Genomic DNA, 23,342 nt, shown 5'->3' on the forward strand with positions numbered 1-23,342 from the left:
AATTTTACTTTCTATATAGTCTAAAAACCCTACTCTAGAGACCAAACATGGAACTTTTTCAAGCCACCTCAGTTTCTAATGAGCTGGGCAGCGGTCTTACACCAGGTCATAAAATTCATCTCCATCTACAATCGCAAACATCCATGCCCACAACAGGATTTGAACCTGAAGCCAGCTGGTTGAAAAGCATATAGCCTAACCACTCAGCCAACTAAGCTGGCAAAAATATAACAAAATAACCAAAAAATATTTCAAATTAATAACTAAGGGAAAATTTTTTCCAAGAATTTTCAATAAGCTCATATCTATTCCTTCTGTTCTTTAATCCCAAGAAATAAGAATTTATTTATTAAAAGTCTGGATAACCCTAATATGCAAAAATCCATGGTATTCCAACCAGCACACAGCAAAGCTTCTCTTGATGTTAGAGATTACCTGAGGTAAAGAACATGAAATAAAGAAATTATATAAATCTGCATTTTTAAATCTGGTGATATATCCATACTTTAAAATTGAATCATATGAGATATTTTATTATTATCATTATTTGACAACTAAAGGAAGTCTAAAGACTCATCAAGGGTGAGCATCTACTCTACAACTCTCTATTTCCACCACCCACAATACACCAACTACCATGAACCACAACTACACCAACCCCATCTACCGCCCACCACTACCACTAGTATTTTCACAGACAATCACAAAAATCCAAGTCTGCAGCTGGATTCGAACCCGAAACCTTTTGGCTAGAGGGTGGATATGCTAACCGCTCGGCCAGGCCAGCTTATATTACAGTTCTGAATTTTCTTCTGTACATCATCATCATCAAATTCCTGACATGTACCCTCAGGGGGGGGGGGGGTTGTACAGGATATGAGTGTACTACATGAAAAATTTACATCATTACTAACTATCTACAATTTGCCTCCAACATTAATAGATTTCATATTTCTGTCTTCTAAGGCACTTTTTACTATCAATCCGCCTATATCATGGTCTTCCTCTGGGTCTTTTTCCATGCAACCTAGCAGAGAACACTTGTTTTGCTAATCATTCCTTGCCCATTCTGTTTAAGTGACCATACCACTTGAGATTAGCTCAGCGAACACATTCCTGGATGCTAACAATGTCAAGTTCTATCCTCGTTTTTAATATGATTTTGCCATTGATCCCATCTGTTCACGCCTCTAATCAGAACTCTCATATCTGCGGTCTCTAGTCTTTGGTCAAGTGTTTTACTTCTGACCCAGTATGAAAGATCCATAAGTTAAAATTGGTTTGAACACTGTCTTGTATAGAGCTAATTTAGTGTTTTGACTAATTTCTCTTTTATTCCATATCAATTTATTTAATTGACTTCCTACCATACCAGCTTTGTTGATTCCATTGTCTATTTCCATACTTAATTTACCAGCCTCACTAAAAATTATGCCTAAGTAGCTGAAATGTTTTACTTGTTCATGTTTTACTTCTGCTTAAACAAATTTATTATGGTTTGAAATATTAAGTTTTGTGTTTTATGAGGACATTCTCTTATCGCTAACGGAGACAACGTGTCAGCCATTATACAGTACTTAGTTTCTCATTTGCCACGGAGTGCGCATGCTCGCCGAGAGGTTAGATGTGTGATTGACAGCTGACAAGGAAAGCGTTCGGTATGCGAATAACGGCTGTAAACAAGAGAGCATTCGGAGGGAATTTAGAACATAGGCCAGCTACTTTTTAGGTTCGGAAGGAACTTAAGTTTTTTAAGTGACAGTCAGAAGAAATTAATAGTATATTCCGAAAAAGGAATCGTGGAACTATTAAGTTTCAAAGTGGAATAAGTATTGATGAATAAAAGGAAAATATTGCTATATGTGTTTTAAACGGAATATTGGAGAAAACACTAATTGAAAGATTAATAGTAGATTCCGAAAAGGGAATCGTAGAACTGTAAGTTTTTTTTACTGGAAGAATTAAGACTGTAAATAAGCATTTAGTGAATAAAAGAAGAATTTGCTATTTACGTTCTAAAGGAATGTTTGAGAAAACTCTGATTAGGAAGTTTCATCTGTATTAAGGACGCCAGATCTGACTATTATTTCTACTGAAGAAAAGAGACAGAATTAAGTCAGGAAGAATTAAAGTGTGTTACATAAGTGATGAGAAAGGATCGTGTAAAAATGAAGAATAGAATCATATATCTATTGAAAAGGGCCTTGACAGAGAAAGAAACTGGCTATGAACATTTTGTGATTGTGCAAACAAAGTGTTTAGTCTAGTCTTAAGTGTAGGTTTATTTAAAAAGGCCTTGGATCCAATTAATTTTGTAGTTAGTTATGTAATATTGTTTGAAGTGTATATATATTGTTTTTGTTTTATTAAATGTGTTTATTTTGTATTTGGTCTTGAGTCAATGATTATTTGGATTCTGAAAGAAAGAGTTAAGATCATTGCACCAATTGGAGTGAACCCTTATGCATATAATAACATATAGGAACACTTGGAATAAAAAAAAAATAATCGTTAGAAACAGAGATCATCTCTATGGTAAGATTAATAATATTTAAGATAATATATATGATTATCCTATATATATCTATATAAAAATCCACCAATTATTAACACCAGCTTTGTTGATTCCGTTGTCTATTTCCATACTTAATTTACCATCCTCACTAAAAATCATGCCTAAGTAGCTGAAATGTTTTACTTGTTCTATAGGTTCTCCATTCACAGTGCAGTTGATATTTTCAATGCTTCTGCCTATTTTCATTGTCTTGTTGCTGACTATCATACCATATCTATTACAACAGTTATTCAATCTGGTCAGGGAATCTTGCAGACTTGTAACAGAATTATTTAGAAGAATAACATCATCCACATAAAGCAAAGAGCTGAACATTAACATCGCCAATTTTGATATCAGATTTAACACCACTTTCCTTCATAATGTGATCCATATAGATAATGAATAACAGAAGGAAAAATATATATCCTTGTCTGACACCAGATTTTACATTAAACCATCTTCCTGTACAACTCAAATAAAGAGTTGTACAGGAAGATGTAAAGTATTGCTCGATATAATGACCCATTGACACTATATAACTGTAGCGTTTTGAATAGCTTCTCTCTTGGCACCTGGTCATATGCCTTTTCCAGATCTACAAAACTTAAATACAGATCTTTGTTATATTCCCATGATTTCTCAACTATTTGTCGTAAAGTGGAAATCTGATTCTGACAGCTTGTATCTGGCCTGAATCCAGCTTGTTTTTCACCAAGCTTCTCTTCTTTTCCAAAATCCTTCTCAACCATTTCTCAAGTATACTTGTGTAAATCTTACCAGGAACACTCATTAGAGAAATACCCCTGTAATTTTTCACATTCAGTTTTATTTACCATTTTATATATGGATATTATGTGATCTCTACTCCAATCATCCAGAATTCGTCCTTCTATCCAGGCTTTCTGAACTATGCAGTGCAGCCACTGTAAGACCTCAATACTTGAGCATTTCTCGTTGAATATCATCTACTCCAACTACCTTTCCACATGTCAATCTTTTTCTACTTCAAGTATGGATATATATATTCCTGATTGCATGTCTGCTGAGTGTTTTTTTAGTAATGTGCTGCCATCACTGCTCATTTCATTTAGCAATTTTTCGAAGATAATGGTGAAAAAGATATCCTTGATGTATGGAGTAAATACATCAAGGATATCTTTTTCACCAGCTTTCATGTCGCCTTTGTCATCTCTAATTCCTTTTACAGCACTCTTTCCTCCATTTCTGGGCTTCTTCAACAACCTCCAGAATATCTTGCCACCTTCTTGATATTTATTTTCTATGTTCTTATCAAAGTGTTCTCATGACTTTTGTTTAGCTAGTTTTACACGTGATTTAGCTTTCTTACATTCGTCTCTGTATTCTCTAAGAGCACAAGCTGACTTACTTGCCAGGAACTTTTAATATGTTTTCTTCTTTTCCTTCACTGCCCTCTAACTTCCTGTGTCCACCAGGGAGTTCCGATTTTTCTATCCTTGCAGACCTCACCACATGCCTCTCTGGCTGAATCGATGTTTTCTTCACGGCTTGCCACTGAATCTCAAAGTTTGGTTCCTGTTCTCAAACTCTTTCATTTTTATTTCAATAATGTTTGTGTATTTTAGTCTACAATTCACATCTGAGAGCTGCTCAACTTTTACTCGCTTTAAAACTTTCTTACATGTACTTCTTTTCAATATGAAATTCAATTTTATCCTGCTCAAGACTAAATGGTGATCACTTCCAATTTGAAATCCTCTGTATGCTCTCGTGTCCTGCACCAGGGAGAAAACATCACTATCAACAATAACATACTCAATAAGATTTTTCTTATTCCTTGTCTCTTCTCTCCATGTGAATTTGTGAACATTTTTATGTTGGAACATTGTGTCAGTAATAACCAGTCCATGTCCTGAGTAGAAATCCAACACGTATTTGCCATTATTATTAGCTTTGCTCTTTTCTCCAAATTTTCCCAAAATTTTTGTATGTTTTGTATGTTTGTTTAATTTCCTATTCTGCTATTTAGATCCCCAACAAGGATCAACTTTTCATTTTTCATTGTGTCAGTTGCTTTCTCTAAAGCCTCAAAAAATTCCTCCACTTCTACTTTAGTAGAACCTTCTGTGGGACCATAGACACAAATTAGTCTCATTGTCCAGTTCTCCATTCTGATATTTTACCACATGATTCTACTTGAAATTGCCTGCCATTCAAGAAGATTAGCCCCGTATTTAGTGCTGAATACTATCAGCTACTCCTTCTTTTCCTTGATTTTCATAGTCTGAGTATAACTTTTTGTATTTATTGCTCAGAAAGATCTCACTAGTTTTTGCTTTTTTGTTTTAGTCATCCCTATTGTCGACCTGGTATTTATTCAATCCCTCTTAGCTTCATTTCTTTGCCATTCAGGCTTCTTATGTTGATAGTACCAATCTTGAACTCTGGTGATGTTGAGTTGTAATATGTTTTAGGATTTGTTCCAGTAGCTGACTTTTTGCTGTTCGCTCTGGATCCCTGGCGAAAACAATGGGGGGGGGGGGCATGTTTAACCGGGTGACACCTCAGCCGGCATGAAATTCTGTTATGTTGTACCATCATTGTGTATTGTAGTTTAACCAATAAGAATACATTTTGGTCAGCTAAATTCCAAATTGTCAGCACATCCTTGTTTGTTCAGTATCCTGGTAGATACCTAACATGGTGCACCACGAGATAGTGAGGATAGGACATTAGGTCTTAAGCCCTGGTCGGTTCTCCTCATTTCTTCAAAGGCTATGTAGAGGTCTTCTCTCAGTTATACAGCTTTGACCCTTAAGCACTCCTTCTTTTGCACATGATTTTAAAAAAAAGTATGATTATATTATGAAAGGAATGACAATTGTGGTTTTCTGTATAATGTTTGATTTCTTTTTGATGACTGAAATGGAAGAATATAAGAGTGGAAACCATCCAATACATCAATTGTACTGTTCAGCACCCATATATAAAATAAGTGTCAATTCAAAGAATTGACTGATAATTTGTATGCATGTTCTCATAACAATGTTGACTGCAAAGACCGTGGTTATTCCCCTCCCCCACCAATGTTTTTGTATATAATAAAACTATGGTATGATCCCAAAACATTTATTTATTTAGCATATGATGAGACAATGCTCGTGAGGTCCCTTTTACAAGGAAGTACGGCATCATCTCAATCTCACCCCCCCCCCCCATTTTTATCCAGACTCAGGACCAGCATATAGCTGATGAAACAAGCCTATGGCTGGATCATAGTGTGTTCACAGGGCTGGTTTTGCTGTTCTGGAGGACAAAAAGCCTGAGTTTTCAGGTGGGAAAAAGCCCCATACCTTGATATGAGGCCAGCTATCTCATCTTTCATTGAAAGAGACCAGATAAAGGTGCCTCACTTCACGGATGGGAATTGAACCCAGGTCTCTCTGACCAAAGGGCTTCATCTATACCAGTGGTTCTTAACCTGGGATGTGTGTGCACCCCTGGGGTGCGAGAGAAGTTTCTAAATTTTGACCCAGATTCGATGGACGACAGCTATTTAATAAAATATGATCTTATTAAAATACGAGCCAATGCACGTATTCAAATGGAATTTGAAAAACTAGACTTAGAACAATTCTGGTATACACAGTTAGAACCTTATCCACAGCTGCCAAAAGCATCATTGCAGACACTTTTACCATTTGTCACCACCTACCTGTATGAAATAGGATTTTCATCACTTCTGCACATAAAAACAAAAGCCAGAAATCGCTTAAATGCAAGTGATGACTTATGCGTCGTTCTTTAAAAAAATTAGCCTCACTTCAAAAGTATTATTATGAATAAACAACAACATAGCCATTAAAAATTGAGATATTGTTTTGTATGTATATGTAAATGTATGTGTTTATTTTTCAATAAATAAATTATCATGCAATAGATGTAATTTCCTAAATAAAGAAATAGAAACACATTTTTCAAGGGGTGTGAGAACTTATTTTTAGATTCAAAGGGGTGCTGATCACTAAAATAAGGTTAAGACCCGCTGATCTATGGAGACTCTCCCCAAAACAAAAATATCACTAGATATTCACATAGATTTAAGTGCAGACACCAAATAATTTGTGCCTTGCATAATATTGTGCCCCATAATTGTTCAATGACCAATTTTGATTATTTTTTCTCAGCTGTATCTTTCCACTACACATCAGACGTGTGTATTATTCATCATCAAATTCCTGCCATGTACCCTCAAGGGTGTACAGGATATGATAGTACTATGAAAAAAATTACATCAATACTAACTTCCTATCTACAATTTTCCTCCAAATCAGTCTGTTACTTGACAAGACTCCAACATTATCAGATCTTATATTTCTATCGTCTAAGGCACTTTGTACCGTATCAATCCACCTATATCTTGGTCTTCCTCTGGGTTGTTCTGCTGCCAACCTCGCAGAGAAGACTTGTTTTGCTAATCTTTCTTCGCCCATTCTGTTTAAGTGACCATACCACCTGAGATTAGCTCTGCTAACACATTCCTGGATGTTGACAATGTCAAGTTCGTTCTTAATATCCTCATTTTTAATATGATATTGCCATTGATGCCATCTGTTCATACCTATAATCTTTCTCAGGACTCTCATATCTGCAATCTCTAGTCTTTGGTCAAGTGTTTTACTTCTGACCCAGCTCTCAGATCCATAAGTTATAACTGGTTTGAACACTGTCTTGTATACAGCTAATTTAGTGTTCCGACTAATTTCTCTTATTCCATATGAATTTATTCAATTGACTTCCTACCATACCAGCTTATGCTGATTCTGTTGTCTATTTCTATATTTAATTTACCATCTTCAGTAAAAATCGTGCCTAAGTAGCTGAAATGTTTCACTTGTTCCACAGGTTCTCCATTCACAACACAGTTGACATTTTCAATGATTCTGCCTATTTTCATTGTCTTTGTCTTTTTATTGCTGACCTTCATACCATATCTATTACAACAGCTATTCAATTTAGTCAGAGAACCTTGCGGCCTTGTAGCGGATTTATTTAAAAGTATAACATCATCCGCATAAAGCAAAAGAGCTGGCATTAACATCTCCAATTTTGATATCATGTTTAATACCACTTTCCTTCATAATGTGATCCATATAGATAATGAATAACAGAGGGGATAATGTACATCCTTGTCTCATACCAGATTTAACATTAAATCATCTTGCTGTACTTACTTCAATTCTAACTGCTGGCTTACAACTTAAATAAAGACTAAGTATTGCTTGATATAATGCCCCATTGACACCATATAACTGTAGCGTACTGAATAGCTTCTCTCTTGGCACCTTGTCATATGCCTATTCCAGATCGACAAAACTTAAATACAGATCTTTGTTATATTCCCATGCTTTCTCGACTATTTGTCGTAAAGTGAAGATCTGATCCTGACAGCCTCTATTTGGCATGAATCCAGCTTGTTCTTCAACAAGCTTTTCTTCCACAATTCTTCTCAATCGTTTCTCAAGTATACTTGTAGATCTTACCAGGAACACTCAGTAGGGAAATACATCTGTAATTCTCACATTCAGTTTTATTTCCCTTTTTATATATGGGTACTATGAGAGCTCTACTCCAATCATCAGGAATTAGTCCCTCTGTCCAGGCTTTCTGAACTATGCAGTTCAGCCACTGTAAGACTCTTATACCACCATACTTCAGCATTTCTGGTCGAATATCATCTACTTCTGCTGCCTTTCCACATTTCAAGCCTTTGATGGCTTTTTCAACTTCAAGTATGGATATGTATTCCTGACTGCATGCCTGGTCAGTGTTTTTTACCACTGTGCTATCATCACTGCTTGTTTCATTTAAGCAGTTTTTCAAAGTAATTACTCCATACTTCAAGGATATCTTTTTTCTCCCATTTTCATGTCGCTGTTATCATCTCTAACTCCTTTTACAGCACTCTTTCCTCCATTCCTAAGCTTTTTCAACAACCTCCAGAATATTTTCCCGCCTTCTTGATATTTATTTTCTATATTTTTGCCAAAGTCCTCCGATGACTTTTGTTTAGCTAGTTTTACAGTGTTTAGCATTCTTGCATTTGTCTCTGTATTCTCTAAGAGCACAAGCTGACTTATTTGCCAGGAACTTTTGATATGCTTTCTTCTTTTCCTTCACTGCCTCTTTAACTTCCTGTGTCCACCAGGGAGTTCTGATTTTTTTTATCCTTGCAGACAACCTCACCACCTGCCTCTCTGGCAGAATCAATCAATGTTTTCTTCAGAGTTTGCCACTGAATCTCCAAGGTTTGATTCCTGTTCTCAAACTCTCTCAATTTTTTCTTCAATAATCTTTGTGTATTTTAGTCTACAGTTCACATCTGAGAGCTGCTCAACTTTTATTCGCTTTAAAACTTTCTTACATGTACTTCTCTTCAATATTAAATTCAATTTTATTCTGCTCAAGACTAAATAGTGATCACTTCCAATTTCAAATCCTGCGCCAGAGAGAAAACATCACTATCGACAATAACATAGTCAATGAGACTTTTCTTATTCCTTGCTTCTTCTCTCCATGTGAATTTGTGCACATTTTTATGTTGGAACATGGTGTTAGAAATTAACCAGTCCATGTCCTGAGCAGAAATTCAACAGATATTTGCCATTATTATTAGCTTTGCTCTTTTCTCCAAATTTTCCCAAAATATTTTTGTGTCTCACAATCATTTCCTACTCGGCTATTTAGAACCCCAACAAGGACCAACTTTTCCTTTTTCATTGTGTCAGTTGCTTTTTCTAAAGCCTCAAAAAATTCCTCCACTTCTACTTTAGTAGAACCTTCTGTGGGACCACAGACACAAATAAGTCTCATTGTCCAGTTCCCCATTCTCATATTTGCCCACATTACTCTACTTGAGACTGACTGCCATTCAAGAAGATTAGCCTCATATTTTGTGTTGAATACTATGGCTACTCCTTCTTTTCCTTGATTGTCATTGCCTGAATATAACATTTTGTATTTATTGCTCAGAAAGATCTCACCAGTTTTTGTCTTTTTTGTTTCAGTCACCCCTATTATGTCGATCTGGTACTTATCTAATTCCTCAACTAGCTCCATTTCTTTGCCATTCAGTCTTATGTTGATAGTACTGATCTTTAACTCTGGTGATGTTGAGTTGGGGTTTATTTTCAGATTCGTTCCAGTGGCTGACTTTTCGCTGTTTGCCCTGGTTCCCTGGCGAAAACAATGGGGACCTTGTTTAACCGGGTGATGCCCCAGCTGGCATGAAATTTTTTCATGTCGTACCATCCTTTTTTATTTTGGTTTAACCAATAAGAATATAATTTGGTCAGCAAAATCCCAAATTGCCAGCCCATACTCGTTCATTCAGTATCCAAGTAGATACCCAACAGGGTGCACCACGAGAAGGTGAGGATTGGACATTATGTCAGAAGCCCTGGTCGGTTCCCCGCATTCCTTTAAAGGCTATGTGGAGGTCTCTTCTCAGTTATAGAGCTTTGACTCTTAAGCACCCTGTGTATTATTCAACATACTTCACATAGCTAATATGAAGAACAGTTAATACTACTGCTGCAGTCAAGCATCAAAGTCAGTGACTATTACATCCCTTCTTGACACACCATGGAAATGTAACATCTGTTGACACCCTGGAAGTTTACATATTTTTAGATCAGAAACTGTGAGAATATCTTTGAAACGATGCAATAAATCTCTTAGACATGTTTTAAGCATGCATCTATAAAAATGAACACACTGACTTAACAGCTCTACAAAGAAAGCAGAACTATTTATTAGTGTGCTACCAGTAATTCATGTATTTTGAATTCTAATTCCTCATAAAGTTTTAGTTTGTGAAGAAAAGAAGTTTGATGTATTTTAAAAAAAAAAAAAAATGCATCACCCAACATGATGTATTTTTTTGAAACTGTCCGCGGTATGTAAAACACTAATCATGAATCTACTTCATGCACAAACTTTTAATGTTTGCTTACGCTGTAGTAAAATATGGATAAGAGTTATTTCAAAACTTACTACATCTAACTTTGTATACTGAAAATATTCAGGTGAAACATCTTACCTGAAGTAAAATACTAACCTCATTTCTTTCCATTAGAGCTCTTTCTACTAATTCTCTAGCAGGCCACCAGATATTACCATAAAACAAAACTCTTTCTGTAAATTCTGCTCCAGCTAACTTGAATGCTTTATAAAATCCTGGCTGTAAAATAAATTATCAAAAGTCTCAAGTCATGACAAGCAACTATTCAAACACATAAGATACTGTAAGAAACAAATTAATTATAGCCAAACAGTTATATTGGGTTGAAAAATAAGTTCATTTGGTTTTTCAGAGTGGAATGAAACAAATTTTATTTAATATATATAATACATACTAGTCAGTTATATATTGATCCTCTTTATCAATGATCTCTTGCCATCTGTCCACCAACTTCATTATGCGCGTTCATAAAACTACTGAGGTTTTTCACCCTTAAACCTCATCCGATTCCATCACCTGATCCAGGTGTCTTTTGACAGCCTCCTCATTAGCGAAGGTTATCCTGTTCAGAGAATTCTGCAACGATCAGAATAAGTGGTAATCGGAAGGTTCCAGGTCCAGTGAATACGGAGGATGCGGCAAAACATCCCAGCCAAGATGTAACAATTTACTCCGGGTTGTTAACGATGTGTGTCATAGTGAAAGACAACTCCTTTCCGATTTGCCATTGCAGGATGTTTTGTGCGAATTGCATGGGCCAGTCGCGTTAACTGTGAGCAATAGACAGTTGAATCAATCATTCTGCCTGACAGTAACACCTCATAGTGGACAACACCTTTATAATCCCACCACATAGAGAACATGATCTTCTTTGGGTGCAATATCCCGCTTTTGAGGTTGTTTGCGGCGGTTCTCTCTTGATTTTTTACGTACCACGTTATCGCACATGACCCATTTTTCATCTCCCGTAATCATCCGCTTCAAAAATGGGTCGTTTTCTTGGTGAAGTCGCAGCAAATCACAGATGGATATGCGAGCAGTCATATTGGCCTCAGTCAATTCATGCGGCACCCAAACATTGAGTTTTGAAACATATCCCAGCTTGTATGGAATATGTTCAGTACCGCAGCAATCTCCCACACTGTTTGTGATGGAATTTTGTCGACGATATCCTTCACAACACTCAAATCAACCTCAGTTGGGTGACCGCCACATCAGTGACGTTGAAATCTCCAGAACAGAATTTGGCAAACCACTTTTGGCATGCGTGTTCTGTTAAGGCACCATCCCCATATACGCTGCATATTTTTTTTATGGGCCTCCGCAGCTCATTTGCCTTTTTTGAAATAAAAAAAAAAAGCAAAATATGCTGGTAATGTACGTTATTTTCTTCCATTTCTAAAAATATGTTACACACGCGCGCAATTGAAGTAGGCCGAACGAAAATTCACTGAAAAGTTATGTGAAATATCACCTTTCAACTGCACAATAACGCTGCGCGGTAGCGCAACAGGTGAAGCGGCGTAAACTTGTACTAATGCATAAACCGAACGAACTTATTTGCCAACCAATATATATATATATTTCAAGAATCGTAAATGATTCATATTTGCAAAGGTGAGTATCATTAATAAGAAAAGTATTTAATTACAGTTAAAAACGTTACTTTCCACTATTGAAAGGTTTTACAATGAAGAATGCTTAATAGCACATCATTTCATCAAATTTTAACATCAGCATGAAAGGTGAATGATTAATGTGTCAACAAAAGGAAAACAACTTGATTATTTTTCTAATGTAAAATGAACTTTGGAATGTTGGCTGTTAAGGCAAGTTACAATCCAAAGTGTTTTGCACATAGGACCCAACAGCCAACACACTGGAAGATATCTACATAAACAATCACATTGTCATCATCCACAGTTCAACAGTATGGAATTCTCAAAACACTTAGACATGGACATTTATTGACTTTGAAAAAGCATTTGACAAAGTTAAAAGAAGCATTTTATTCAACATATTAAATGAAAGACAAATACCAAATAATATCCTAAAGCTATCTATATATGAAAATAATCAAATACAAATAAGATTAAATCATGAGCTATCATACACAAGAGAGATAAACCAAGAGATCCGACAGGGATGGCCCCTCTCAGCAACTCTTTGTAATGTTTACCTAAATGAAATAATAATAAAATGGAATAAAAATTTCCATCAAGGTATTAAACTTTCTCCTACTGTGAACTTAAACACTCTCCTTTTTGTCCACGACCAAATAATAATTAAAAATTCTGAAGATAACTTCCAGAAAGCTATTTTAGATCTAAATGAGATAGCCAAAGATTATGGTATGATAATATCAACAGAAAAAAATCAAAAACTATGGTCTTTAAAGGACAAGATCCAGCAAGAACTAAGACAGTAATAGATAACAAGATCTTAGAACAGGTAAATTCATTTAACTACCTAGGATGTATGATCAATATATGAAAAAGAAAAAGATATAAACATAAAAATTGTAAAATATTTAAAAATAACAAGTGTAATTAACTCTATATTTAAACCAAACCTAGTTCAAAAACAAACAAGACTAAAGGTATACAATACATTAGCCCCTACCAGTCTTATTGTATGGAAGTGAAATCTGGACAATAAAACAAGAAGACAAACAAAGAAGATCAATAACAGCAGAAATGAAGTTTATGAGAAAAACTGCACGGTATACTCTATTTGATCACAAAAGAAACGAAGAAATTATGAAAGAATTAAACCAAGAATCAGTAATAGAAAAAATTAAAAAATATAAACATAAATGGATGGAACACGTTCAAAGAATGAAAATAGAAAGATTACCAAAACAAACCTTAAAGTACAAGCCATTAGGAAAAAGAAAACCAGGACGTCCTCTTAAATGATTCAATGATGACTTCTAAGGTCAGAACAGGCCACGTTAGGCCTAAATCCTTGATATGCATGATGATGATGACTTAGACATGGAGCCAGGGCTATCTGTTCTAATAATAATACAGCTCTTCTCCACAGAGCTCAACTATCTTTGCCATGCTCTCTTGGCCAATGGCTACAGCTCCTGCAAAATAGATAAAATACTACATAGTATCCCCTATCCAGCCAAATACACAAGAACAAAACACCACTAGAAAGTACTACAGAAGTGAAATCACTGTGAGAAAGGAATGTTACAGAGAGATCTTTTGATATGTGGAGGTAAATGAGGAAATGAAATGGATGTGTTTCATATATTAAGTATTCTGGGTAAGAGGTAAAGACACATGCTTTAAAGGAATGAGATAAGAAACAGAGCTTCTGACTTGATTGTTCAATGGACATCTTGAAAACATATACTGAATCAAACTATGCATGTATCAATACATTTAAAGAACGAAAACCAAATTAATTTCCCATTGGATCCTAGTGAATGGAAGATATTTATTAGCTATATTCAGATTCGTATTATGATGGCTGTACAGAAAAACAGAATTTACTCAATACCATCATCATATTTACTCAACACTAACATATTCCATCTTTGTTACAAGAGATAGAAGACTAATTGACAGTTCAAAACATGGGTTATGTAGCATGTGTATCAGTTGCAGCTGAGTTAACAGGAGAATGTAATATCAGAGTGTGAAGGGAAACTGGTCAACTCTTATTCAAATATATAAGGCTGCATACCTTATTCATCATCATGTGGGGGTAGGGGAACGAACACACACACACACAGTTAATCTTGATTACTTCAAAACTTTGAGACAGCGATGCAATCAAAACAGCTAAGATTTGGAAGCTCTATGGATTACATTGTTAAAAAAAAAAAAAATTTTTTTTTTTAAATCAACTTCCACATGGTAGATGACAAGGCATGTAACATGTTAATTTGTTCCACAGAAATGAAGTATAGAAAATGAAGGAAGGAAGGAGATGAGAAATCACTCAACAAGTTGAGAGTTCAACAGGTATGGATGCTGATCAGCTGCTACCAATGTTTGCACTAATTAGAAGACTGGAGTGGCAGCACCCATGGAAATATCTATAAAAGATGATGCAGAAACAGAGTATAGGAAAGCAAGTGGAAGCAATCAGTGAAAGAGGGTAATACATTAGATGGATGGTCTCTGCCTTTGGAAACAATCTAGCATTCTAAGGGAGAATTTAGGTGCATCACACAAAATGTGAGAACAATATTCCAAAGTCAAACTTTTGGGAATTATTAAGAATTCAGAGTCGAGCAGTAATGTTTAAAATGAAGGATACCAAAGTTTGGAGATATCAGGATAAGCTAGATGTGAAAGTCAACTCAAGAGGAAAATTTGATCTTGGATGGTGAGCAGAATATCAAAGATGAGCAAGAGTGACGCACAATATTTCTTCTGAAATACAACATGATTACATTCAAAATTGTTGATTCTTGACCACAAGGATTAATGAGAATAAACTATTATTTAGATATTGGTCAAGTGTAGGTGAATAATTATTTTAATTAACAACTACTGTCGCCAACTTATGCTGTCGGCTTCATCAGGGTACAATCAGGAAAGCAAAGAAAACGAAAATTACAAGCTAAACATTAACTGGCAATTCTATTTCAATAACAAAATAGTATGCGTGAAACAACATGGAAGAACTTGAAATATCTTATTTATGGAAGATCTTGAAAGTAAAATCTTATCTCAAATTAATCCAAAACCTAAGGCATGGTTCAGATTTGTTGATGACATCTTTATCATTTGGAACCACAAAAAGGAAGAGCCATTAGATTACCTAAACAAAATCAATATGTTCCACCATATTATCAAATTCACACTAGATCTTGAAAAGGACAACAACCATTCCTAGACATCATAATTAAGAAAAAGAAAGTAACAGTGCCAACTTATCAGTTTATAGAAAACCAACAAATACTGGATGTTATCTAAACTTTAGCTCATCACACCACATCTCCCAAAAACTCAGCATCATTCACATGCTAAAGAAAAGAGCTATGCAATTCACCACAGACCATAATGATCTACAAGAAGAATAAAATAAAATATCAAACGATCTACTCCTAAATGGCTACCCTAGAAGTTAACAAGATTCTCTTCTCTGATATACCACAAAGACAACGTGATGATATATATCTACTATAATTATTCCATATGTTGGTACCATCTCCAAAAAAATAGCTCAACTCCTAAAACCACATAATATTAGAGTGACCTTCAAGCCAATTGAAACTATCCAGAAATTTCTAAGATCACCTAAAGATTCCAATCCTTTCTACAAATATGCAGGAGTTTATAACATCCCTTGTTCCTGTGATCTAAGTTACATTGGTCAGACGTCTAGAAGCTTCGAAGTGAGACAAAAGGAACACATCAGCTATGTTAGAAACAACAGACAAGATATTTCTGGCCTTTCTTCCCACTTCTCTACAACCAACCACATTATTGAATGGAATAAAAGTCTTATGCCATATATAGAAGAAAACTAACATTCCAGAATCTTCAAAGAAGCTGCTACAGTTGCCCGTTCCACAAATAACCTCAACAGTAACCAAGGTTCAATCCTACCAGACATTTGGAAGACTTTAATTAGAACAATAAACACACAAGAAATGAACTTCAGTGCAAACTACAAAATGCATTTCGACAAGTAACTCATCAGTACTTTGAATCTGCACTCTGATTTTTAATTTTATGAATAGTCAGACAGCCACAACTGTTTAGTATGAACTATTACTAATAATTTCTCTTTTCTTTGTGTTTTAACTTTAAGTTACCTCTTTCCCTGGAAGATGTAAGTCAAACAACTTACGAAACTTGTCGAGTCTTTTATCAATTTATTGTGTTTTATATAGCTTATTATATAAAAAATACAATCCAATTACAGGAATACACCATGTGAAGTAAATCATATATCTGCTACACGCATATTGTTTCACGCGCACTATTTTGTTATTGAAATAGAATTGCCAGTTAACATTTAGCTTGTAATTTTCGTTTTTTTTTGCTTTCCTGATTGTACCCTGATGAAGCCAACAGCATAAGCTGGCGAAACTAGTTGATAATTAAAATAGTTATTCACCTACACTTGACCAATATCTAAATAATAGTTTATTCTCATACAACATGATTTCATTTTGATAGCACTGAAATTTGCTAGATTATGAACTATCATAGAATAACAAGATAAGTGTTTAAGGCACTGATTATAAGAGATCTTAATAATCTAAGTTGAATCATCAGATACAGGGTTTCATGAATAAAGAAGAGGAATGGACTGTATTCTTATTCTCATTAGCAAAACTACAGATAGTTGGACTTGATGTTAATGACAGATCATTAATGTATAGAAAGAGGAGTGTGTGGATAAAAGCATAAAGCCCTGTGGTACAGGTATACCAGCATTGATAGAAACATTTCAGAAGAGTGAAACCATCCAAAATGACATGCACTGAATGACCAGAGAGGAATTGATAAGACAACTACAATACCAGACTCAATCAAATGTCTTAAAAATATAGACTGACAAAATGGATTTTTCCAAACTTTTTCATGCCCTGTGTACAAAGGTATGTAAGGCAGCCAGATCTGCTGTGGAATATGAGTGATGGAATCCATATCGGTGGACATTAATTCACTGCTAGATCTCCAAGCAGTGAAGTAATTGGCCATTGATGACCTCTTCAGTACTGTAATCGCCTGAGTATTTTGGTGAGAACAGTGAACAATGGGATGCATAGCTTGATGGCTACCTTAATCTCCCTTTTTTAAGATTACGATGGATAAAAAAAGCCTGCTTCTATGCTGTTGGATGTATGCTGGATGAGTATGATAGCTTGTAAAAGCAATGCAGAATGGGTGCTAATTTTGAAGCACAAGCTTGTTTCATTAGTATAAAGATTTAATACTAATATGACGATAATGCACATATTAAAAAAAAAAAAAAAAAGAAACACTTTTAACAACAATTTCCAGACTTTTGGCACAGAAACATACTATTTTTGAAAAGATGTTCAAATCTGTAAGTGATTAAGTCATAAGTCCAACCTTCCATGCTCTTTCTGCAGGACTGGGCTTATAACTTATTTAGATCAATATAGGATATTGGTATTCAGAAACACATTTTGCAGTGGAATGGCTGGTATGTACAAAGCAGGATGAGCCACAGTTACAAAAATATTTGACCCAATTAGCAAAAGCAATCATTATGTTTTAGAGAAGATAAGAGGAACATGATATGGTTAATGGATTTGTTCATGATGAATGATGACATTTTTTTATGATAGGAGCAACACATTCAGAGGTACCTTGAATAAGGAACAGATATCCTATAAAGATCATTTATAGGATATCTGTTCCTTACATAACTGGAAGGAAAAGAGCAGATGATTTTCTTGGGTTGTAGCCATTGAGAGAAAATTTAAAGAAAGTGTGGAGGCCTTACTTGAACGTCCTAACTTGAATCATAATGACTGTATATCTGTATCAAAAATTTGGGAAAGTTTAATCAGGATAACATATTAATTCCCCCCCCCCCATATTAGTTTAGTGTTATTTAAGATTATTACATGAATTTCTGAATTAATATCTTTAATTTAATCATGACTCTGATAAAAAATGTTTACTCTTTTAATACTTAGCGATATTACATCACGTGGCTCGTTCTATTTGTGTATGATCAATTGTTCGTATTCCACCTTGTTTTTTTAAAACTATTCCTATGTAGCCACTGAAGATGGTCTGTAATATTCAGACGGAAATATTTGGCAAATTAAATAATATTCTTGTGTAAACGTGTATATATTTTATAATTATTGAGAGAAGAGGTTTGCTTGATGGAGATTTCCTGGCAAGAAAGATGTTTTGATAATACCATATTTTTGAATGGTGAGCTGATATATGATGGATATGCGTGGCTGGAGAAAGTATGCTTGAGGAATACAGAAATGGGGTAGGAACCGTTTATTTCTCATTTATAAAGTTAGAAAGAAATATGATTTTTTTTTTTTTAATTCTCTTTTTTTTTTTTTTCATTCAATAATGTAAATTATTCATTTTTGTAGGAAGACTAGCTGTTGATGCAAGTTCTTCTAGATGCCAAAAATATCCATATAATGGATCTATAAAGAGGGTTTAAGATTTAAGGACAGAGATTTTCTCCTCTAAATGTTCTAAATAAGTTGGCTAGAGATGGAGAATCAATACAATTCCTTCTATTTGTTTCTAGAGTTGATATTCTGACTAAAATATCCAGAATCCATAAACTTTTACTTCTGATGGGAATTTAGAAGATAGAAATTCTAGGGTGTCATTACATTGATCACACTTTATCAGTGATCATATTAATGACACCCTGGAACTTTTATCTTCAAAATTCCCACCACACTATTAGATTCATGATTTAGTTCTAATGTCTAAAATATTTTTTTTTTTTTAAATATATAAAAGAGTTAATGGTTAGTTTTAAAGGAAGTCAGAAGGTTGGAAAGAAACTTAGGATTTTGCACGTAGGACTTTCTATTGAGTCAACAACTTCAGTCTAAAATTTATGCATATCATACATCCCAGTCTGTCCAAAGTGCATAAATATTTCACAATAAGTTCAAGTTTTTAAACAGTATCTGGATTAAGTGAGATGACATTTATCTAGTCAAGCACTCACTGAGCTTATTAAGTTCACTGTTAGTGAAGTCCCTACTAATGGTAATGTAGGTATTATGATCTCAGAGGAGAACACCCCATTTTACACTTGTATGCAAGTGGAGCCTAGGATTTGTAATATTACCTTGAAATTGGGGTAATTTTTGTTTTTCTTTAAACTATGGAGGACTTTTAATTCTGAGAGACGAACATTAAGCTTTGGTGTATTAGAACCATAGATAACTTCTGCAACCTCGAAGCAAGTTTATTTCTATATTAATAGGAAGGACAATAGATGGCTTTTCTACATAATACTGAATGCAACAAGGGAAACATTTTAAAACTACTGCATACTTGTGTTCTCAAGCTAAAAGATTAAGTTCATCCCCTGCAAGTGGCTGATTAGGCAGATTTACAACCTATTTATTATTTGATACTTTGCAAGAAGTAGGAAATTGTTTTAAAATATTTTTTTAAGGTTTTCATATTTATTATTGAAGAAGAATAAGCTACTGATAAGTCAAATTTCTAGATTGCTTTGAAATATGTATAATTAAAATGGATTGCTTGTAGTCTAGTATGTCTGTAAATTCCACAATTTTTTGGACTTGTAAGTCGGTTACAAGAAAATGACTTGTTATGCAAGCCTGGGGATTTTACAGTTCCTTTAATCTCAGCAAAAGTCTGAATCACACTGCCATTCCTATATATATATTAAAAAAAGATATTCGAGCCAATAGCCTACTATTTTGTAGATATAATTTTCAAAGTTTGGTCTTCTTATCTATGATATCCCTATGAAGGATCAACAGGCAGCCAGTCTCTACTCTTCAACCATTGCTGATAGTGAGCTTGAGGCTATCTATGAATTGAGACTTTCAGGAAAGATCACAGCAGACACCATCTCTCTCTCTCTCTCTCTCCTAATTCCTAAAAACATAATGTATGAAATAGAGTTCGATAGTGAATATTTTTTTGGGTTGGCAGGGTTAAAAACACAAGTTTCTGGGAGGTAAAATTGCTCTTGCATGTACCAAAGATTCTCTAATTAGCAACGAGAATTAAGTACAAATATTGAAGCGTGATGTTACCAGTCATACAAAAAATGGTCAATGCTTATATATACCACTTCCCATGCACTATCAACTTGCAGTTTCCATGCAAGCACTTCCCTTGCAGTTTTACATGCCATGGAACCGATCCAAGCAATCTCCTAAGCTTGTCCTACTTACCAGCCTGGTAATTTCGCATACCCCATTTGAGCTGAAAATTTCATACGTTTGGCCATCTCCCAGGTCAAGACCATATGATCACTCTCACCAATTGGTGGCAACATGGTCATATTTGTTATAGACAAATTCTCAGATGCAATTACTAGATCGAGCACTCTTGAACCTCTAGAATATTCCATTACATGCTGACTCAAGTAATAATCCCTTAGTAATTGCATAGGGGGATTAGCTGTGTTCTCCTACCAGGATCTTGGCTGACTAGCCATCAGTCATGCTTGTAGCATGTTGAGCACAGTTAAGCCTGGGATGTGGTGGGCTGGCAACCTACAACACGGTCAAAAACCCTGATGGAACTGATATAGATGGCAGTGCCAATATTTCGGTGTAGTCCGGAGCGCCATACCCAGGAAGTCTTAGTATCATATCTTAGTATTAATATCGATTGAAAAAGGTGTCGGACAAGGAGACTCTCTATCACCCAAAATCTTTACAGCAGTCCTTCAAGAAATATTTAATATAAACTAGACAAACCTTGGTATAAAAATTAATAACAGAAACTTAACACACCTAAGATATGCAGATGATATCATAATTTTTGCAAACACTTCAGAAGACCTAAATATAATGATAGAAGACCTATATCATGAAAGCAGAAAAGTCGGTCTAAAGATACACAGAGAAAAAACTAAAATCATGTTTAATCATTTTGTAACACCAAAAAACATAATAATAGAAAACAATTTCTTGGAAAAAGAGTCTCTTCATATGCATACTTAGGTCATCTCATCGATCTAAACTGTGGACTCCAAAAGGAAATAAATAGGAGAGCTCAACTTGCCTGGGTGCATTCAGAAAATTGAAAAGCATTTTTCAAAACAATGGCATCCCACTCTGTTTAAAAATGAAGACATTTAACCAGTGTATACTTCCAGTCATCTCATATGGTTGTGAAACTTGGTCGCTAACAAAAGCACTGGCAAATAAATTAACAACTCAAAGAAAAATGGAGAGGTTGATGCTAGGCATCGCATTAAAAGATAAGAAGCAAAACACCTAGATAAGAAGCTCGACTTGCATCACTGACATCATTCTTCACCACAAGCGACTAAAATGGAAATGGGCTGGACATCTATCCAGAAGAGAAGATGAGTGATGGACCACCATACTAATGAACTGAATTCCAAAAGAAGGGAAACAAGGCCGAGGATGTCCTAAAAGAAGGTGGAGTGATGAATTGTCAAATTTTGTTGGAGAAAATTAGTCAACCATTGCCAAGAACAGAGAAAGGTGGAAAGAACTGGAGGAGGCCTTCATCCAGCAGTGAACAGATGGCTGAGAAGAACTGCATAAAATCCATTTCCTTCCTCCCATGTGTCCTCTCCTCCTTCCAATCAATGTTGCCATAGTTAAAATCCCCCATAATAATTACCTGTCCTCCACTCATTGAGTTTATTTGCTGATGCTTATCATCTCCATTCTCTTTTCCATCCTCTGGTCTATAGAGCATCCAACTGTATATTTAGTTCTGCTGGCCTCAATCTCACAACAGATAGTTTCAAATGTGCTATTTTTACTGTCTGCAGTTGAACTTCTACCCTCTTTGGTTGCAGTTCATCGGCTATCATCAATAACACTCCTCCCTCCCTCCCTCCCATTCTTTTCTCTCTATCCTTCTTGAACACACACTATACCCTTCATATTCTATCCCACTAACTATAATAAATTTAGTTTAATCCTTTATCCAAGTGTGAGCAAACAAAGTTTGCACCTGAAAGTATCTTCAGGACTGGGGTAAGGTGATTCAACACCAGGGCAACTCATTGCAAAGGTGTAGCAAGCTACCAACACTCCTGTCTCAGTATCTCCTTTAATGCAAAACACATCTACTTGCGGATATGTCTAATGTTATGCATTAAGGGAAGGGCCACTACCCAGACTAGTTTCGACCTTTATTGAGGTCTCTTCAGTGGGAGCCAGGCCCAAGCTGAGATACAAGGCAGAAGTATTCGCAGGTCATCTCTACCTATAGGAGTTGCCAAATGGTGTGCCACCCTTTTTTTAATAAATTACTCTGGATTTAGAGAAAGATGTTGAAAGTTTATTTTTCACTTGGTTAGAGTATAATAAATTTAGTTTAATCCTTTATCCAAGGGTAGTGGCCCTTCCCTTAATGCATAACATTAGACATATCCGCAAGGAGATGTGTTTTGCATTAAAGGAGATACTGAGAAAGGAGTGTTGGTAGCTTGCTACACCTTTGCAATGAGTTGCCCTGGTGTTGTATCACCTTACCCCAGTACTGAAGATACTTTCAGGCGCAAACTTTGTTTGCTCACACTTGGATAAAGGATTAAACTAAATTTATTATACTCTAACCAAGTGAAAAATAAACTTTCAACATCCCACTAACTATATCATTTTCTGTTAGCCATGTCTCACTAATGCCAATAACCTTTGGCCGGGATGAGCCAACCAATGCCAAAAATTCTTCCTGCTTGTTCCTAATGTACATAAAGTGCAAAAGCCCCCTAATCCCACCACTATATACTAACTATACCTTTCTGATTTTAACTATACCAGTGGGAAAAACTTAGGCATATTATACACATTCTTACACTCGACTTCCTCACTAATGTCTGCATATCCACTCAACAGCTTTCCACTCCCCATAAAAGCTCTAGTTTCCCTGATTGCATGCATACATCCTTCTTGTATAAGTCCTTTCACCCATCAAACTCACTCCACACATCCACAAACTCCTGCTGCATAACCTATACGCATTGAATCATCACTATTATGGCCCTCCTTCTCAGCTCTACTCTGTCATACCGTGGCATCAGACTCACTATCTTAACTCTCTCACTCTTTTCTTTTGCTACTTCCAGTAATTCTTTCATGTCCTC

At 35.4% G+C, this 23,342-nt stretch overlaps 1 protein-coding gene across 7 annotated transcripts in view; it reads right to left on the reverse strand.

The window, feature by feature from the left end:
* LOC150095460 (MYG1 exonuclease) overlaps positions 1-23,342 on the reverse strand; it is a 160,198-nt gene that overhangs the window by 38,982 nt on the left and 97,874 nt on the right. For all 7 annotated transcript variants that reach the window (XM_090410743.1, XM_090410746.1, XM_090410744.1 and 4 more), the window contains one exon: positions 10,656-10,778. In XM_090410743.1, the coding sequence (XP_090266869.1) occupies positions 10,656-10,778 (123 nt within the window). The remainder of the gene's footprint in view (positions 1-10,655; positions 10,779-23,342) is intronic.

The sequence above is a fragment of the Typopeltis vanoorti genome, chromosome 20 (assembly GCF_054136105.1).
Source record: "Typopeltis vanoorti isolate ZY-2024b chromosome 20, IOZ_Tvanoo_1.0, whole genome shotgun sequence".
Lineage (NCBI taxonomy): Eukaryota > Metazoa > Arthropoda > Arachnida > Uropygi > Thelyphonidae > Typopeltis > Typopeltis vanoorti.